Raw genomic sequence first — 15286 nt, forward strand, 5'->3', positions numbered from 1 at the left:
AAAAAAAATAACAGCAAGTTAGGATTGGGTTAGACTAGGTGAGACTATGGTATATGGGGACTCTCTGCACTCTCTTTGCAACCCTTCTGTGAATCTAAAATTATTCCAAAATTAAAAGTTTATTTAAAAAAAACACTCACACTGCAGCATATGTCAGCGCTTCACCCCTTTTAGTGGCTGAACCATGTTCTGTGGGAAGGAGGAACCATATTCCTTCCATGTGTGCGTGCGGCGGTGCGGGGTTTGCACACAGGACCTCCTGCACGCCAGGCAAATGCTCCACCGCTGAGCACACCCCAGCCCGATGCATTGCATGCTGTTTCTCCATTTATCGGACAGTGGATATCCAGGTTGTTTTCACATTTTGACTATTATAATAAATCTTCTGTGAACATTCTTGTAAAAAAAAATAGTCTTGGGATACAGCTCAGTACAAAGGCTCTGTATTCAAACCCAAATACTCCAAAAGAAAGTGTTTCAAAAATAGAAGCCACATACACTCCTCAATTTCCCCAAATATTAATGGTTTTGATATCCACAGCGCAATCATCAAAATCAGTCCTTTATTACTGATACTGTACAAGAAATCAGTCTACAGACTTTATTCAAATTCCACCTACCTTCCTGCTAGTGTCCTTTTATTTTTCTTTTTTTCCTGAGACAAGGTCTCACTATACACTCTAGGCTGGCCTTGAACTCACTAGGTAGCCCAGGCTGCCTTCAAACTCGCAGTAATCCTCCTGCCTCAGCCTCCTAAATTCTGGGATTACAGGCATGCACCACCACACAGGGTAGAAAGGCGAGGAAGGGAAGAGGATGTAAAAAAGGCTTTTTTTTTTTTTCAATGTCCCTTTTTTGAACAAGGATCCAACCTAGCCCCACACACTACATTTAGTTGTTTTACAATCCTTTATCTCCTTTAAGGTCTTTTATGTTTTGTTTTATTTTCCTCAGTGCTGAGGATTAAACCCAGACCCTCACCTGCGCTAGGCAAGCACTCTACTACTGATTGACACCGCAACCCCTTAGTCTTTATAATCAGAGATGGTCCCTCAGAATTTTTTGTTTTGTTTTGTTTTGTTTTGCTTACATGACCGTAACATTCTTGAAGAGCATTTGCCAGTTTTGCAGAATGATCTTCAGTCTGGGCTTAATGTCCAGGCATGGTGGCACACACCTGTAACCCCAGCTCTCTGGGAAACTGAGGCAGGAGGATTACAAATTCAAACCCTCTTGGGCAACTCAGTGACTTAGCAAGACCCTGCTTCAAAACCAAAAATACAAAAGGGCTGGGGATATAACTCAGTGTGAAGGCCCTGGGTTCCATTCTCAGTGAGGTCTTTAAAAAATGGATTTATCTAATATTTCCTCATGATAAAAACCAAGATATACCCTGTTGGCAGGAATACCACCGAGGTGAGGCTATGCCTTCCCAGCCCGCCAGCTAGGATGTCTGTGCCCTTGGAGGACCTCTTGTTGCTGGTCATGTTAATTTTGAGCATTCAAAGCTCCTCCTGCAAAGTGACTGTTACTTGGATGCGTTTTTAAACTACCAATGCCTGGGCCAACCCATAGACCAATCAGATCAGATCCTTGCCCTGTGGGTGTTGAGCTTCTCACAAGTGATTCTAACCAGGATCCGGGACTAGAAACCAACAACGAAGACTAGAATCCCGCAAATCAGCAAGGAAGCTGTTCCTCGGGGGTTTCATTTTTTCTTTTCAAAGAAATCCAGTTCCAGCCACAAATAAATAATGTGGATTTTGGCCCATGCCAAAGGTCCACCGCAGGAGGGAGGGAAGGCCCCCAAATCCCCTGACTGAGAAAATGATGGGGAAGCCGACATCTATCTAACAAAGGGAAGGCGAGGCTTAGGAAAGTGTCCAGGCTTCCTGGTCCGTTCTCTCTCCAGCCTTCAGGCAACTTTTGCTGCAGTGGAAGCACACAGCATGTAATTTTACTATGTTTACTATGTTTGCCTGCCGCAAGCTCCTAACTGCCTGACAAGAATTATAAATCTTGATATAAATATCTGACCGCAAATGCAAACGCGCACATTTCCGGGTAAGGGCAAAGGAACAATCCACAGCATCTGGGTCAGCGGAAGGTGACCACCCTTAAACATCCTTGTCTTCTCCGTATGATCTTGTGGAGGGTTTTTTTTTTTTTTCCTTTATCTCTTCTGAAGTAAGAGGGCAAGGGCTCTGTTGTAAATTCGTGAAACAGGAAAGTGTACACATCTCCTGTCCCGAAGATGTTAAAGCAATGAGGTACTGCGCTCAACTTCCCCATAAAAAAACAGATGGCAGAGGGATCATACGATAACATGCAAAAGGAAACACCAGTATAACCAAAACCCAGAGGGAGCGAGGCCCCGGATGACAGCCAGCCCTAAGGTATTCAGACGGCAGCGTGCTCCTCTAGTGCAGGAGGAGCTGCTGCTAGGCAATAAGTGGAGAAGAGAGACGGTAGCTCTGACACGAAGTCCTAAAAAAATTTTCATTCACTTCATTACCCGTCAAGGAGCACGCAGCCAATATCACTACGTATCTCTATGGGGTCTCAGGGGAACGCTGGCACGGCATTACATGCTAATACACGGCTGGAGTAACTCAGAGAATCACAGGGTCATCGGAGCAGGAGTGGCTGGGAAAGCTTTCATGAAAGAGGTAGGATTCAGGTTAGGCCTCTGATTAAACCACAGGGAAAGAGACGAGGAGAAACAGGTGCACAGGGAGCTAACCAGGCGTCAGGCGCCACGCGGACGCTAGTTTTGAAGGAGACCCCAGGAATAAAAGTGGGTCTGTGCATTCTTGCATTTCCTAGTCTCAGCCAGCAGCCAGGGTTACTCCCGAGAAGGATACTAGCCCCCAGGTAGGGCCAAGGGAAAACCCAAGGAAGGGGTCAAGGCTAAGGACAAGGTTCAGGACAAGGTTCATATTAATTTGACGGTGGCATGCACAGGTGGCTCTGCGGTGCTGTATAAGGTTAAAAGTCAGATGCCGCTTAGTAAACCAAAGGAAACCTAATGTGAACCACAGGGTTTGTGACCGAGGGAGGTCAGATTCTGATTTGACTGAATCAATCCATTAATTCAGCCAGTCCCTGAAAACAGTCACACAGCTGGCAAAGGGAGAGACAAAGATACAGTTGCTGCATTCCAGCAGCAGACAGGTGTCTCCTGATAAGGGAACCTGAAACAACTTTACTCCAGAACTCTGTTCTTACAGACCAAGAATACACTCTCAGTTAGAAAACCAAAGTTTGGCTGGGCATAGTGGCGCACACCTGTAATCCCAACACTCAGGAGGCTGAGGCAGGAGGATCACTACAAGTTCAAGACCAGCCTAGACTACATAGTGAGACCCCCCTCTAAATAAATAAACAAAGTTTGATTGCAATACATCTTGACTACTACTTTATTTTTCTCTTCCCCATTCTTTTATTGTGTATAAAGTATCTGGCATATGTGCAAAAGCATACTGCTTTTTTTTATTCATTTATTTTTTGGTCTTTTTGAGACAGTGTCTCACTATGCAGTTCAGGCTGGCCTTGAGCTCACTTTGTAGCCCAGGTTGGCCTCAAACTTGCAGCAGTCCTCCTGCCTCAGCCTCCCGAGTGCTGGGATTACAGACGTGTGCCACCACGCCTGGCTACACACTGCATTTTTTAACTAAATGGCTAAAAATACGTTTTCACTGACATCAAAGGGAGAGGGGATAGGGCCCTGCTGGTTCTGTGACAACAGTCCCCTTTCTCTCTCAGCGGCAAGCCTCTATTGCTGCACTTCAGTAAGTTCTTTCACTCTCACTCCTTTAACAAAAAAGCCCGTAAGAATCCGTATGTACCTTGTTTCACTGGAAAATTTTAATATTTTGCATTTATCATTGTAAAACCAAGGACAACTTTATAACCTTTTGGTAGGGCAATCTATTTTTAAGTAGGACTAAGTTGCTCATCAAAAAAACATAAAACCGTAGATAGTTTTCCCTTTAAGTCAAATGTCTTGTTTAAATAAACTTCTTCTCAAACAAGCCAAACAACAACAACAACAAAAACCCAAACAGGTGAAGTAATTTTCCAAGGTCGGTGCTGGATCTGGAATTAAAACCCCACGTGTCTAGCTGAAGGGCCCATTCCACTGCCGCCACCGCGGAGGGAGGCCTGAGCCCAGCGGACCAGGAAGGCACGGGGCAGCCGCTGTGAAGAGAGAAAACGAGGAGGTTGGGTAAGCTTGCTAAAGCGGGACCGTATGTTGTAGGGCCACGAAAACTAGACAGAGACATCGGAGCTTGATTTGGGGGATTACAAAAGAGCCGCGGAACGCTTTGAGGAACCTCAGGGCGGAACCACATGACACCTTGACCAAGACCCCCGCGGATGGTGAAAACGGGAGTCGCGAGCTCTCCGTGGACCAAGGAAACAGGGTCACAGGATGCAGCGGGGCGAAGATCGGACTAAGAAGCGGACACCCTGGGCTTACACGCAAACGTCCGGAGATACGGTTCGGCCGTAAGTCAGGTGCAGCGAGAACGAATCTCTAAGTGCCCTCTACAACTCCGCTGCTCCACGGTGTGGTCCACCGCCCCGCAGCAACACAGACGCTCAGCCCCGGGCCACAGAGCTGCGCGTCTGCAGTCGCGGCTACTTCAGATCCGTGGCAGGAAGATCAGTTGAGCCCAGGAGTTGGGAGGCAGCCTGGACAACATAGTGGGACCCCGTCTCTTAAACAAATAAACAAACAAGAGACACAAGAAAACAGAAAAACAGAAGCTTATGCTCCATCGGGAAAATTACACTCTGTACTTTAACAAGATCCTTTGCAAGGGGCGCAAGTACATTGAAGTTTGGGAAGCACCTCTCCAAAGTGTCCTCCAGTTCTAAAATGAGCTTATTGCACATTCCCTGAAGCTCTGTCGCTCCGTAGGAGAAAAAGAAGAAGAAGAAAGATGTATCTGTTCGCCTAGGCTTGTGCCCACAGCCTGCCCCAGACTTGCGCAAGAGTTCTTAGGAAACACCGGTGAGGCCGTGCTGCCACCTTGTGGCCATGATCCGTAAATGCGCTTGACCGTTCCAGTTCTCGCCCGTAAAGGACGGGGAGGGTAGGCAGGAGCGTGAAGCCTCAGGCACAGACCCGCCTACACCACCTGTAACTGCCGGGGACCGCGCAGTTCTTAAGCACCACCAGCGAAGCAGTGCTGCCACCTTGCGACCATGATCAGTAAATGCATGTAACCTTTTCGCTTCTCAGTAAAGGAGCGGGAAGAGGGGTAAGTCCAAGCGGCAGGCACATGGGACAATAGAAGCGCAGCGTGCACAGTGACAGCTCAGCATGCGTCATAGCGCAGTGTTACGTTCCAACGGGATTTTTATACTGCCCGCTAACAAACGTATTATTAGTGGAAAACCCGAGATCCACGCCAAACCCTGCCCTTGTAACAGCAGAAATCACTGTGACGGCTTTTTATACAATTTTCAAAAGCTCGTAATCCCCACCGTGCACTCCCATTGGTCTTCCCGCACGCATCTTCCAAATGATAGAATCTGAAGCCCACGCATTCCCCTGTCACTTTCCTGCACGTGAAGTGCAGCAATCCCCCGGGAAACTCGGATTTCGAGGAGTGTTGCAAACGAGCCCCAGAGCCACAGGACCACCCGTCTCCCCGCGCTGGCCCTATGCCCCTGTCCAGAAAGCTGAATACCTCATCGGCTGATCTGGGGATACTGCTTTTGCCTGCCGCACTGTTGCTCAATCATCCTGTACTGATGGAGGGGTATGGTTGGTTTCTTTAACCTTATTTTTTAAGAAATATTTATCAGAGTCAGGCACACACCTGTAATCTCAGCTCTAGGGACATTGAGGCAGGAGGATCATGAACTCTAGACCAGCCTAGGCTACGCTGGAAGACCTTGTCCAAAGAAAAAAAGAAAGGAAGAAAAAAGGAATAATTAATATGTTATGAACTTTATACACTAGAGCAACAGAGATGAACAGGAACTCACACACACACAGCTGCAGGGTTTGGAGGAAACCCAGTTCAAAGTCACACCACTATCTGGGCATGGTGGTGCATGCCTGTAATCTCAGCACTTGAGAGGCAGAGGCAGGAGGATTGCCACAAGTTCAAGGACAGCCTGAATTACGTAGCAGACCCAGTCTTAAAAAAAAAAAAGCTACACCACTATATCTGAGTGAGAAAATACTGTGATAGATGTCAACACTGACTTTGTGGCAGGGAGGGGCATCTCATGAATCACCTGTGAAAAATCTTCCACTCTTGGTTCCCTTGGATCAGTGGTCCTCATACCAAGCTCAAAATGACACAAGAGAATGTAAATGTCCCAGAAGGTCCTCTTGGCAGTCACGGCCAGACTGGGCATTTCCTTCTGGCTAATCATGGCGGCTCTGGGCTCCCACTTCGTTTGAATGTGCTCCCTTTCTCCCCTCCCAGGCCTTGGCAATTTGCATGCACAGCAGCCAGACAGCTTCACACAGACAGAAAACCTAGCAAGAAACGTGTGTCTTACGCCTGGGACTTTGAGGCTCACTGACCAATGGCACAGACCTAATCATACTCCCTCCCGGAACTCTGACTCCACTTCCGCAAAGGGGGACAAGCGCAAGGCCTCCTCCGAGGCAGCGCCACGCCTTATTCTTTGTGGCATCCACCACCCAGCAAATACTGGGCACACATTGGGCAATCCAGTGTTTAGCGAGTTTGTGTGTGAAGAAATGACTGCTAGTAGAGCAACCCGAGGCATGGAAGGATTAGCAAATATTTCTGAATGTCTGCCAAGAACACTGTAGAGTAGGGAGAGCAAATAACCACAGGAGAGCGGTGCTTTCTCCCTACGTCCCCTTTACTCTCTCTGGGGGAGGCCTTTTGCAAGTCTGAGAGACTCTTGACACAAATAATGTTTCCGACATGGGCTAAGAGAAGTTGTCAATATTAACCAAAGAAAAGTCCATTTGTCTTAAGGGTGTTGTATATCAATGAACCTAAAAGACCCAGAGCCCTGTCCTGTGATACAACCCCACCCAACTCCACAGAGGGGAAAACCAGAGCAGAAAAAAACTTCCGGCCAGTTCCCTAGGGGAGCAGAGGTCCACAGACTGAGGGTGCCCAGCGGGAATGCCCAGCAGGGACCAACAGACACCTTGATGAGGAAAGCAAAGCCTCCCCACCCGGCTCCCTGTGTACACACAGCCACCTACCCATAAGGATTCCCTCTTCTAGTGAGTTGTACTTCCACACACTGTCCGCCATATAGGGCTAGTTATGGGGTTACAAAACTATCACTCAGGGCCGGGGATGTAGCTCAGCGGCACATGCGTCTGCCTGGCAAGCACAAGGTCCTGAGTTTGATGCCTGATACCCATACACATGCACACGCGCGCGCACGCACACACACACACGCACACACGCACACAAAAGCTATCACTCAGTTCAATAAGTATTTGTAGAGGACTCCATAGTACCAGACCCTACATTTGTCCTGAGTATAAAACTCAACAATCAACAGGCCCTGCCCGCAAATATCCCATTAGTTCTGGCTTACGACACACCCCTCTGGACTGCCTTTTGCTCTGCCAAATTCTATGCCACCTGGGAGACGGAGCTCAACCACCAGCTCCCCCAGAGCCTCTCTCAGTCCTCAGCGACCTTCTGCTACCTCGCAGTGGGGCTCCACTTCTATCTGTAGGGTTTATGCGGCGAAGGCCAGCTCCCTGGTTAGGTTTAAGCATGGTGACAATAGAGAGCATTTTAAGAATTTTCCGGAAAGAAGCCACATCAGTGGTTTGTACCAGACCAAACCCAGACCGAGCCTAAAACTTCAACGTGAGAACAGTTTCCACCTCCTGGCACAATTCTCCGATGTGGCAGCGGGCCCGGATAGCTTGGAAACTGAGAGGGTAGGAAGTAACCTACCAAAGTTTGCAGAGGGCTTGAGCAGGGCCTGGTCTTTTCCCTACCAGGAGGGAAACAAAGTCACACCACTTTTTCCCATGGCCTGCTCGGAGGCTTCCAGGAAGGGCTACCTTTTTTTTTTTTTTTTGGTTTTTCTCCGGTACCGGGAACCGAACTCATGACCTTGCGCTTGCCAGGCAGGCGCTTTTGCCACTGAGCTAAATCCCCAGCCCCCCAGGAAGGGCTACTTTCATAACCATCCCTTCGGCCTTTGCAACGTCACCTGGCGTTCAAACTCAGCCGCTCTTTCTTTGGCATACTCCTAAAGTCTCTGGGGGTAGAAACCAGGCTCGTAAGTGCTCACGTCCCATAACTGTTGCTGGGATTTTGAACGCCACCAAAAGTCTCCTGAACCTTCGGGAGATGGAACCTACTGACAGGAAGTTAGGTCATTAGAAGTGTGCCCTTTGAGAGGGTATTGAAATCCCAGCCCCTTCCTGTCTCTGCTTCCTGGCTCCCAGGAGACAAACAGGTCCCTCTGTCATGTGCACCCACCATGATGCCCTGCTGCACCGCAGGCCCAAAAGCAGCAGGGACCAGCTCACCATGGACCAAAACCACCAGCCAAAATAAAACGCTCCTCTTATGAGCTGTTAATCTCAGGTGTTTTGCTGCAGAGATGGGAGGCGGACTGACACATTAACCCTTAGTATTTACTGAAGCACTATTCCTTTTCTTCTTCTGCCTACGGATGTTCCCAACCAAAGTCTGGAGCCAGAAGGCCCAGCTGCCTGGGCAAACACACTTTAAAGCCATCACTATTTTCTCAACAAGCAAGGAGGAGGTGTGGTTTTTCCACTGGCCCGGGAGCAGTGCTCTGAACAAGGGAGACCCGCCCTTCCTTCATCCTGCCCCGCATCCACCTTACAGGGCTGCAGAATTGGTAGAACCCTTACCCAGGCTGACGCCAGGGCCGCTTTCTGAGCGGCAGCATTACTGTTGCCAGCCCTTGCCAAGGGCGGGCGTGGAAAGGACAGAGGGGAACAGACAAGTCGCTCTCTCTTCTGCCAGCCCTCCATGGCCAGCCACTTCCTTGTAGCAGCAGTCGCTGGAAGGAACAAGGAAGCTCAAAGTAGAAAAAAGTCTTGAGGGAGAAATCATTACACATCGTGGGGTGAAGAGGGGAGGAGGAGGAGGAGGACGGGAGGGAGCAAGAGCCTCTGCCAAGTTATCAGTCATTTTTCAGGTTCTTAAGAGCACTGCATTTCTTTTGTTTGATCAGTTCCACCTCCCAGATTCCGGTAAAGCACCTGGTCCAGTCTGTTACCTAACAACACGGTCAGCGTCATCTTACCTGTTCTCGCCCTCTAAGGAGAACACGGAGCCAGGGTTAAAGCACAGACCCCCAAGCCAACTACCACGTCCAAGTCATCCCTCGAAAGCAGGAGCCTTCCAGCAACTCACGGCAGCACCGGCAACCGCCATGAAGGTCACCATCGCCTTCCTCCTCCTGCTGCTGCCACTAACGCTGATGTCCACGGCCTCCAGCAGCCCAAATTCAGGTAAAAAAAAAAAAAAGATTCATTTTTCTTTCTTTCTTTTTTGCCTTTTTGAGACAGGGTCTCGCTGTGCAGTTCAGGCTGGCCTCAAACTCACAACGATCCTCCTGCCTCAGCCTCCCAAGTGCTGGGATTACAGGCGTGCACCACCGTGCCCGGCAAGATTCATTTTTCTATGAGGGAGGAAAGGGGTAAAAAATGGGGCAAAACAGGCTACACATGCATTAAAGTGTAGCCCCTTGAGCTATAAAGATTTGGAGCAAGACAGTCTTTCTCAGCGCTGGTTTGAGGAGGAAATAGTACACACACTGGAGTGCTGTAAGAGTTACAAGAGATATTGTATGAGAAAGGGTCTGTAACTATAACTGGCAAAATATATACCTCATGTGTGTACACACACACACACACACACACACACACTCACACACTAGGTTGACCAGGGTGTGCTCTCATACCTTCTCCCCAGCCCCCTTTCCAGAATAGTAGTGAATTTCCCCTAGGCCACCTGCTTTATAGCTTAACACACAGGCCCCCAGCAGTTTCTAATGCTATTCAATGGTAATATAATAACAGACAGGAAAAGTCCTGTCACTAGCCCATACCACTCTGGATGCTTTAGCCATACCAACCTCTGTGCTAACAGCCTTGGTTTGTGGTTCCAAATTTGCTCCGGTTTGCACCACAGCCAAAGTGGCCCAGATCTTCACAAAACAACTGCTCGGAAGAGAGATCACCCCCTCCCGTGTATATATTTCTGTTCGGGAGCACCATCTCCCCAAGGGCTACTTTGAGGTGAAATAGCTTGTTACACACAAAGCATCAACTTGGTCCTAAAATCAGTAAAAGTTCCACCCTATTCCATCCTAATTTGAAACTTCGCCTCCTTTTTAGAAGCTTCTGAGTCCCACAGCCCTAGGACCTAGCCCACCGCTGCGGGAGGGGAAACTTTCCCACGCTGTGACAGACGCCGGCGCTATAGTCCTCAGCCTAGACGCAATGCTCAAGCCCCCTCCTGCTCTTCCAGTTCCCCCCCCGCACCCCGCACTCCCTAAGCAATACTCTATGCTGTCGACTGTGCATGCGGTCCCCTAAACAGGTTCTGGTGTTTTCCCACCAGCTCAGCTTCGCTCACACATTCAGCTCAAAAACCAGCTCCTCACCCACAGCCTCCCTTGGTTCCTGCCACAGCCAGAAACGGGCTCCCGCCTCTCAGCCCACGCTTGATTCTCCGTTTGCATTTGCTGTTTGTTGTCTCAGGCTGAAAGTGTGTGTGTGCCTCTCGGGCCTCCAACCCCGGCCCTTCCACACTGGGACCTCCTTGGTGGCACAAACTGGTGTATAGCTTCTAGAGCCTGCACGCTACCCAGCACACTACTCGGTAAATATTAGCTAAGTCCTGGCGTTACTACGTTCAAAATTTTGCCCTTTTAACACTCTCCACCAGGGTTCGATAGCCGCTCTGTTGACATTTGGGGTTGAACAGTTCTGCTGTTCTGTGCACGTAAGATGCTCGCCAGCAGCCAGACAACCTCTATCCATTAGACGCCAGTAGCCCTGAAGAAAGCTACACACACACACACACACACACACACACACCCTATCCCTTAAGAAAGCTAAAAATATCTCCAGACATTGCCAAATGAGGCACAGGGGCAGACCCCTAGTCAAGTATCACTGCTGTATAACAATAGTTCTCAAATTTAGCTGCACTTTTAGATTCAGCTTTAAGTTAGGGGATCTAGATCCAAACCCTGACTCTCTACTCTCGCTTTGGAAACCTGGACAGATCACTTTTTTGAACCTCAGTTTTATCACCTTAAACATGAATAAAATATTAATTTATCACATAGACTTGTGAAGATGAGATGATCTATAACGTGCCTCTAGAAGGTGCTCAATAAACGAGCAGAGTGCAGTTTGTAAAGCAGCTCCTAAAGCACAAGGATGATGAGTTGGGGGATAGCAGCCCTGCCACCAGGTGGCGCTATCACAAACGCCCCGGAAAGGGCAGCGGTGGAAATCAAGACTTGCTTCGGAGCCTAAATTTGAGCCGGTGAGTGACCAGAGGAAACGACACCCCCCACTAAGCAATTCTCAAAATAAAATCTGAGCTTACTTTATCTCTAGAAATAACCACATCTGGGCACAATAAAGTGTTCTTTTCACAGGGGAAGGGGTCAAAAAGAAACAGGTGAGAATATTAGGAAATAAATCACTTACAATAACAGGTTATTCACTATTTGTAATATCACTTCATTATAAAATTTCTATTAATAACAGCTGACATGTGTGAAGAACTCTTATGTCTCAGGCCTTGTTCTAAGTGCTCCACACATGCACCATCATCCCATTTTGTCCTCACAGAAATCTAATACATTTTTATATTTTTAACTTTTTACATTGTATGCTTTCAAAAATGTTGCAAAAATAGTCAGAGTTCCAATACATTGTTCATCTGGTTTGTTTCAAATAATCTTACATAACCATAACAAGCTTATCAAAACCAGGACATTGGCATCGGTGTGCTAAGGGTAACTAATTCACAAACATTCAAATTTTGTTAATCATTCAAATAATGTCCCTCTTTGGGCCAGGGATATAGCTCAGCGGCATAGCACCTGCCTGGCAAGTGCGAGGTCCTGAGTTCGATTCCCGGTACCAAAAAAAAACACCAAATAATGTCCTTTTTCTACTCCATAGCACAACCCAGGCTCCCACACTAAATAAAACTTCCCTGTTTCCTTAGTCCCCTCCAATCTGGGGCAGTTTCTCAGTCTTTCCTCATCTTCCATGACCTGGATTTGTTTATGACCTTGATATTTTTTTGTTTGTTTGTTTCGTGTTTTTTTTTTTTCCAGTACCAGGAAATGAACTCACGACCTTGCACTTGCCAGGCAGGCACTGTGCCGCTGAGCTAAATCCCCAGCCCTATGACCTTGACTTTTAAAAAGGAAAATACTACGAAAATATTTGTAGCATGTCCTCAATTTGAGTTTGTCCAGTATTTTCTCCTGATTAATTTCAGGTTATGAATTTTGGGCACGAGTACCACAGAGGGATAAGTCTTCAGGGGGACAGGAGGCCCAGGACATTGCTAGTTGGTTACTGGTGATGTTAACCGGTTACACTGGTGTCTGTGAAGTTACAACTGTATTCTTCTCCTTGTAACTGTCAAGTATCTGTGGAGAGATACCTCATTTGTTTGTGCTTGTTTCTTTGTTCACTGGGCGGTTGGGGGAGTTGTTGTTGTATTGTATTGTTTTTTGTTTTTTGAGACAGGGTCTTGCTGGCCTTGGTTCAGGCTGACCTTAAACTCAGTATGGAGCCCAGGCTGGTCTCAAACTCGCAGCAATCCTCCTACCTCAGCCTCCCAAGTGCTGGGATTATGTACCATCACACGCAGTCAAGGAGAGATACCTTAATATTATGCAAATATTCTGCTTTGGGGCTGGGAATATAGCTCAGCAGCACAAGCGCCTGCCTGCCAAGCTCAAGGTCCTGAGTTCGATTCCCAGTACCAAAAAAGACAAAATTAAAAAAAGAGGGGTTGGGGATTTAGCTCAGCGGCAAAGCGCCTGCCTGGCAAGTGCAAGGTCGTGAGTTCGGTCCCCGGTACTGGAGAAAAACCAAAAAAATAAAATATTAAAAATTAAAATTAAAGAAAAAGAATATTCTGCTTATACTTTTACCCATTAATGTTTCTTTTTTTTTTTTAATTTTTTTGAGACAAAGTCTAACTATGTAGCCCAGGCTGGCCTTGAACTCACAGCAATCCTCCTGCCCCAGCCTCTCGAGTTCTGTGATTACAGGAGTGTGCCACATGCCCAGCTACCCATTAAGTTTTAGAATTTATTAGTGACTCTTGCTAACAACAGTTGTTACTATGGCATTTGCGGATTACTGGTGTTTCTATTTCCATCATTCTTTCTACACTGATTAACTGGAATTTTATAATTAAAAGAGCTCTTCTTCCTCTTTTCATTGTTTATTCAATTATCTATATCACACTCATGTGTGTGTATGAGCTATAATCCATTACTATCATTATTTATTATGTTGCTCATATTGTCCCCAAATTGGCCACTGGGAACTCCTTCAAGTTGACTTCTGTGACCTTTCAGTATCTTCATCATTTTTTGAGCAGTTCTTTATTTTCTGGCACTAAAAGATGTTCCAGCTTCAGCTTGTGCTTTGCTGCCCCAGTCCTGGTACCAGTCATTTCTCCAGGGAGCCCTAGTTCCTCGGGTGGAGAATGCTATTTACAAACCACAGGTGCCAAGTGTGCCCTTTGCTAGCACCGTAGGTACCATCGCTTCTAGGCCCCCTAGTGGAACAGAGCTAGAAAATAACACACACACACGCCTGGACTATTAGCCATACTTCAAAAACTACCAGGAGATAAATTAGAGAATTGAGAAGTTAAGCAAATTATCCAAACTCACAAAGCAGGGGCTGGGGATTTAGCTCAGCGGCAAAGCACCTGCCTGGCAAGCGCAAGGTCGTGAGTTCGATTCCTGGTACTGGAAAAAAAAAAAAAAAAAAAAAAAAAAAACTCACAAAGCAAATATGTGGTAGAACTGGGAAGTCAAAATAATATAGATGTACTGGAAATCCTAACAGGTACAATATATATTCTGTCAGCATAAAAACCACAAGCCCATACTCTAGCACAGATACAGTCTTTGGAAAATAACTAGACATCCACGGTAATAGCCGGTAATAACCAATGTGTACCTAATAGCTGTCTGGGCACCAGGCACTGAAAGTATTGTATTTACTCCTCACAACTCTGCAAGATAGCTATTACTATCCTCATTTTACAATCAGGGAAATCCAGGTGTGATGGCGCATGCCTGCAATCCCAGCACAAGGGTAAGGCAAGATGGCGGTGGGCTTGAGACCAGCCTGGGCTACATCATGAGTTCAGGGCCAGTTTCGAGTACCTTGCAAGATCCTGTCTCAAAACAAATAAATCAGGGAACCAAGAACTGAGGACACTAAGTGACTTCCCTAAGACTATATAATTAGGTGACAGGCCCAGCAGTTAACCCCAGATCTACCTAGATACAAAGTCCATGTTTCTTCCACTGTATGGGTGGTTCCCAAAGGCACTTTTAGATGGAAGATAAATTTACATGTTTCACTTTAATAGTTAGGTTTATTTTCTTACATGTCAGAAAAAAACCTAAGCATACATCAGACCTGTAATTTCACAGATAATATCACATAGGAAGAGGCTGCTTTGCAAAATAAACTTAAAGCATGAAGTAAATAACATCAGCACTTGCAGAAGCTGTAGTAACAGTCACAGGCGGTCCACAAAAGTCTGAAGTCTGGAAGACAGCACTACAGTAACCTGAAGCTACATTTTCGTTTCCACCAATTAAATGGGGCGGGGGCATCAGGTAGGGTTACAGAAAGAATGAGAGACTAAGGATCTTGGATTTGGGTTCTATTCCTAGATATGGCACCATTACCTTGGTGAACTTGGGCATTTCATTTGCTCTCTCTGCGGCTCAGTTTCCTCGTCTGAAAATAAAGGAGACAGTAATTTAATCAATGAAGAGTGCCCGTTTGAAAACAATTTGATAATAATATCAATACGCATAAAAACTGTTCTTAACTTTTGGCCAGGAATTCTGTTTTTCCAAGAAAATTCTACAAAAAATTTGGAAGATAGCTACATACCAAAGAACTTTATCAACAGCTAAAAATAAGACAGTCCAAATATTTAGCAACAGGCAAACAGTTAAGTAATTCAGAACATACTTATTGGAAGTACTATGCAATTGTTATGGCTTGTGTCTAGATGTCCCC

General features: G+C 46.7%; 1 protein-coding gene and 1 long non-coding RNA gene across 2 annotated transcripts in view; one reads left to right on the forward strand and one right to left on the reverse strand.

Moving 5' to 3' along the window:
- LOC102020492 overlaps window positions 1-15286 on the reverse strand; it is a 25369-nt gene that overhangs the window by 7585 nt on the left and 2498 nt on the right. The window contains exon 2 of the long non-coding RNA XR_001232300.1: window positions 14947-14998. This is a non-coding gene — a long non-coding RNA (uncharacterized LOC102020492). The remainder of the gene's footprint in view (window positions 1-14946; window positions 14999-15286) is intronic.
- Cxcl17 (chemokine (C-X-C motif) ligand 17) overlaps window positions 9179-15286 on the forward strand; it is a 14352-nt gene continuing 8244 nt past the window's right edge. The window contains exon 1 of the mRNA XM_005412354.2: window positions 9179-9472. Coding sequence (XP_005412411.1) covers window positions 9394-9472 — 79 coding nt within the window. The 5' untranslated portion in view covers window positions 9179-9393. The remainder of the gene's footprint in view (window positions 9473-15286) is intronic.

Source organism: Chinchilla lanigera, unplaced genomic scaffold (assembly GCF_000276665.1).
Source record: "Chinchilla lanigera isolate Chin_1 unplaced genomic scaffold, ChiLan1.0 scaffold00154, whole genome shotgun sequence".
NCBI classification, from domain to species: domain Eukaryota; kingdom Metazoa; phylum Chordata; class Mammalia; order Rodentia; family Chinchillidae; genus Chinchilla; species Chinchilla lanigera.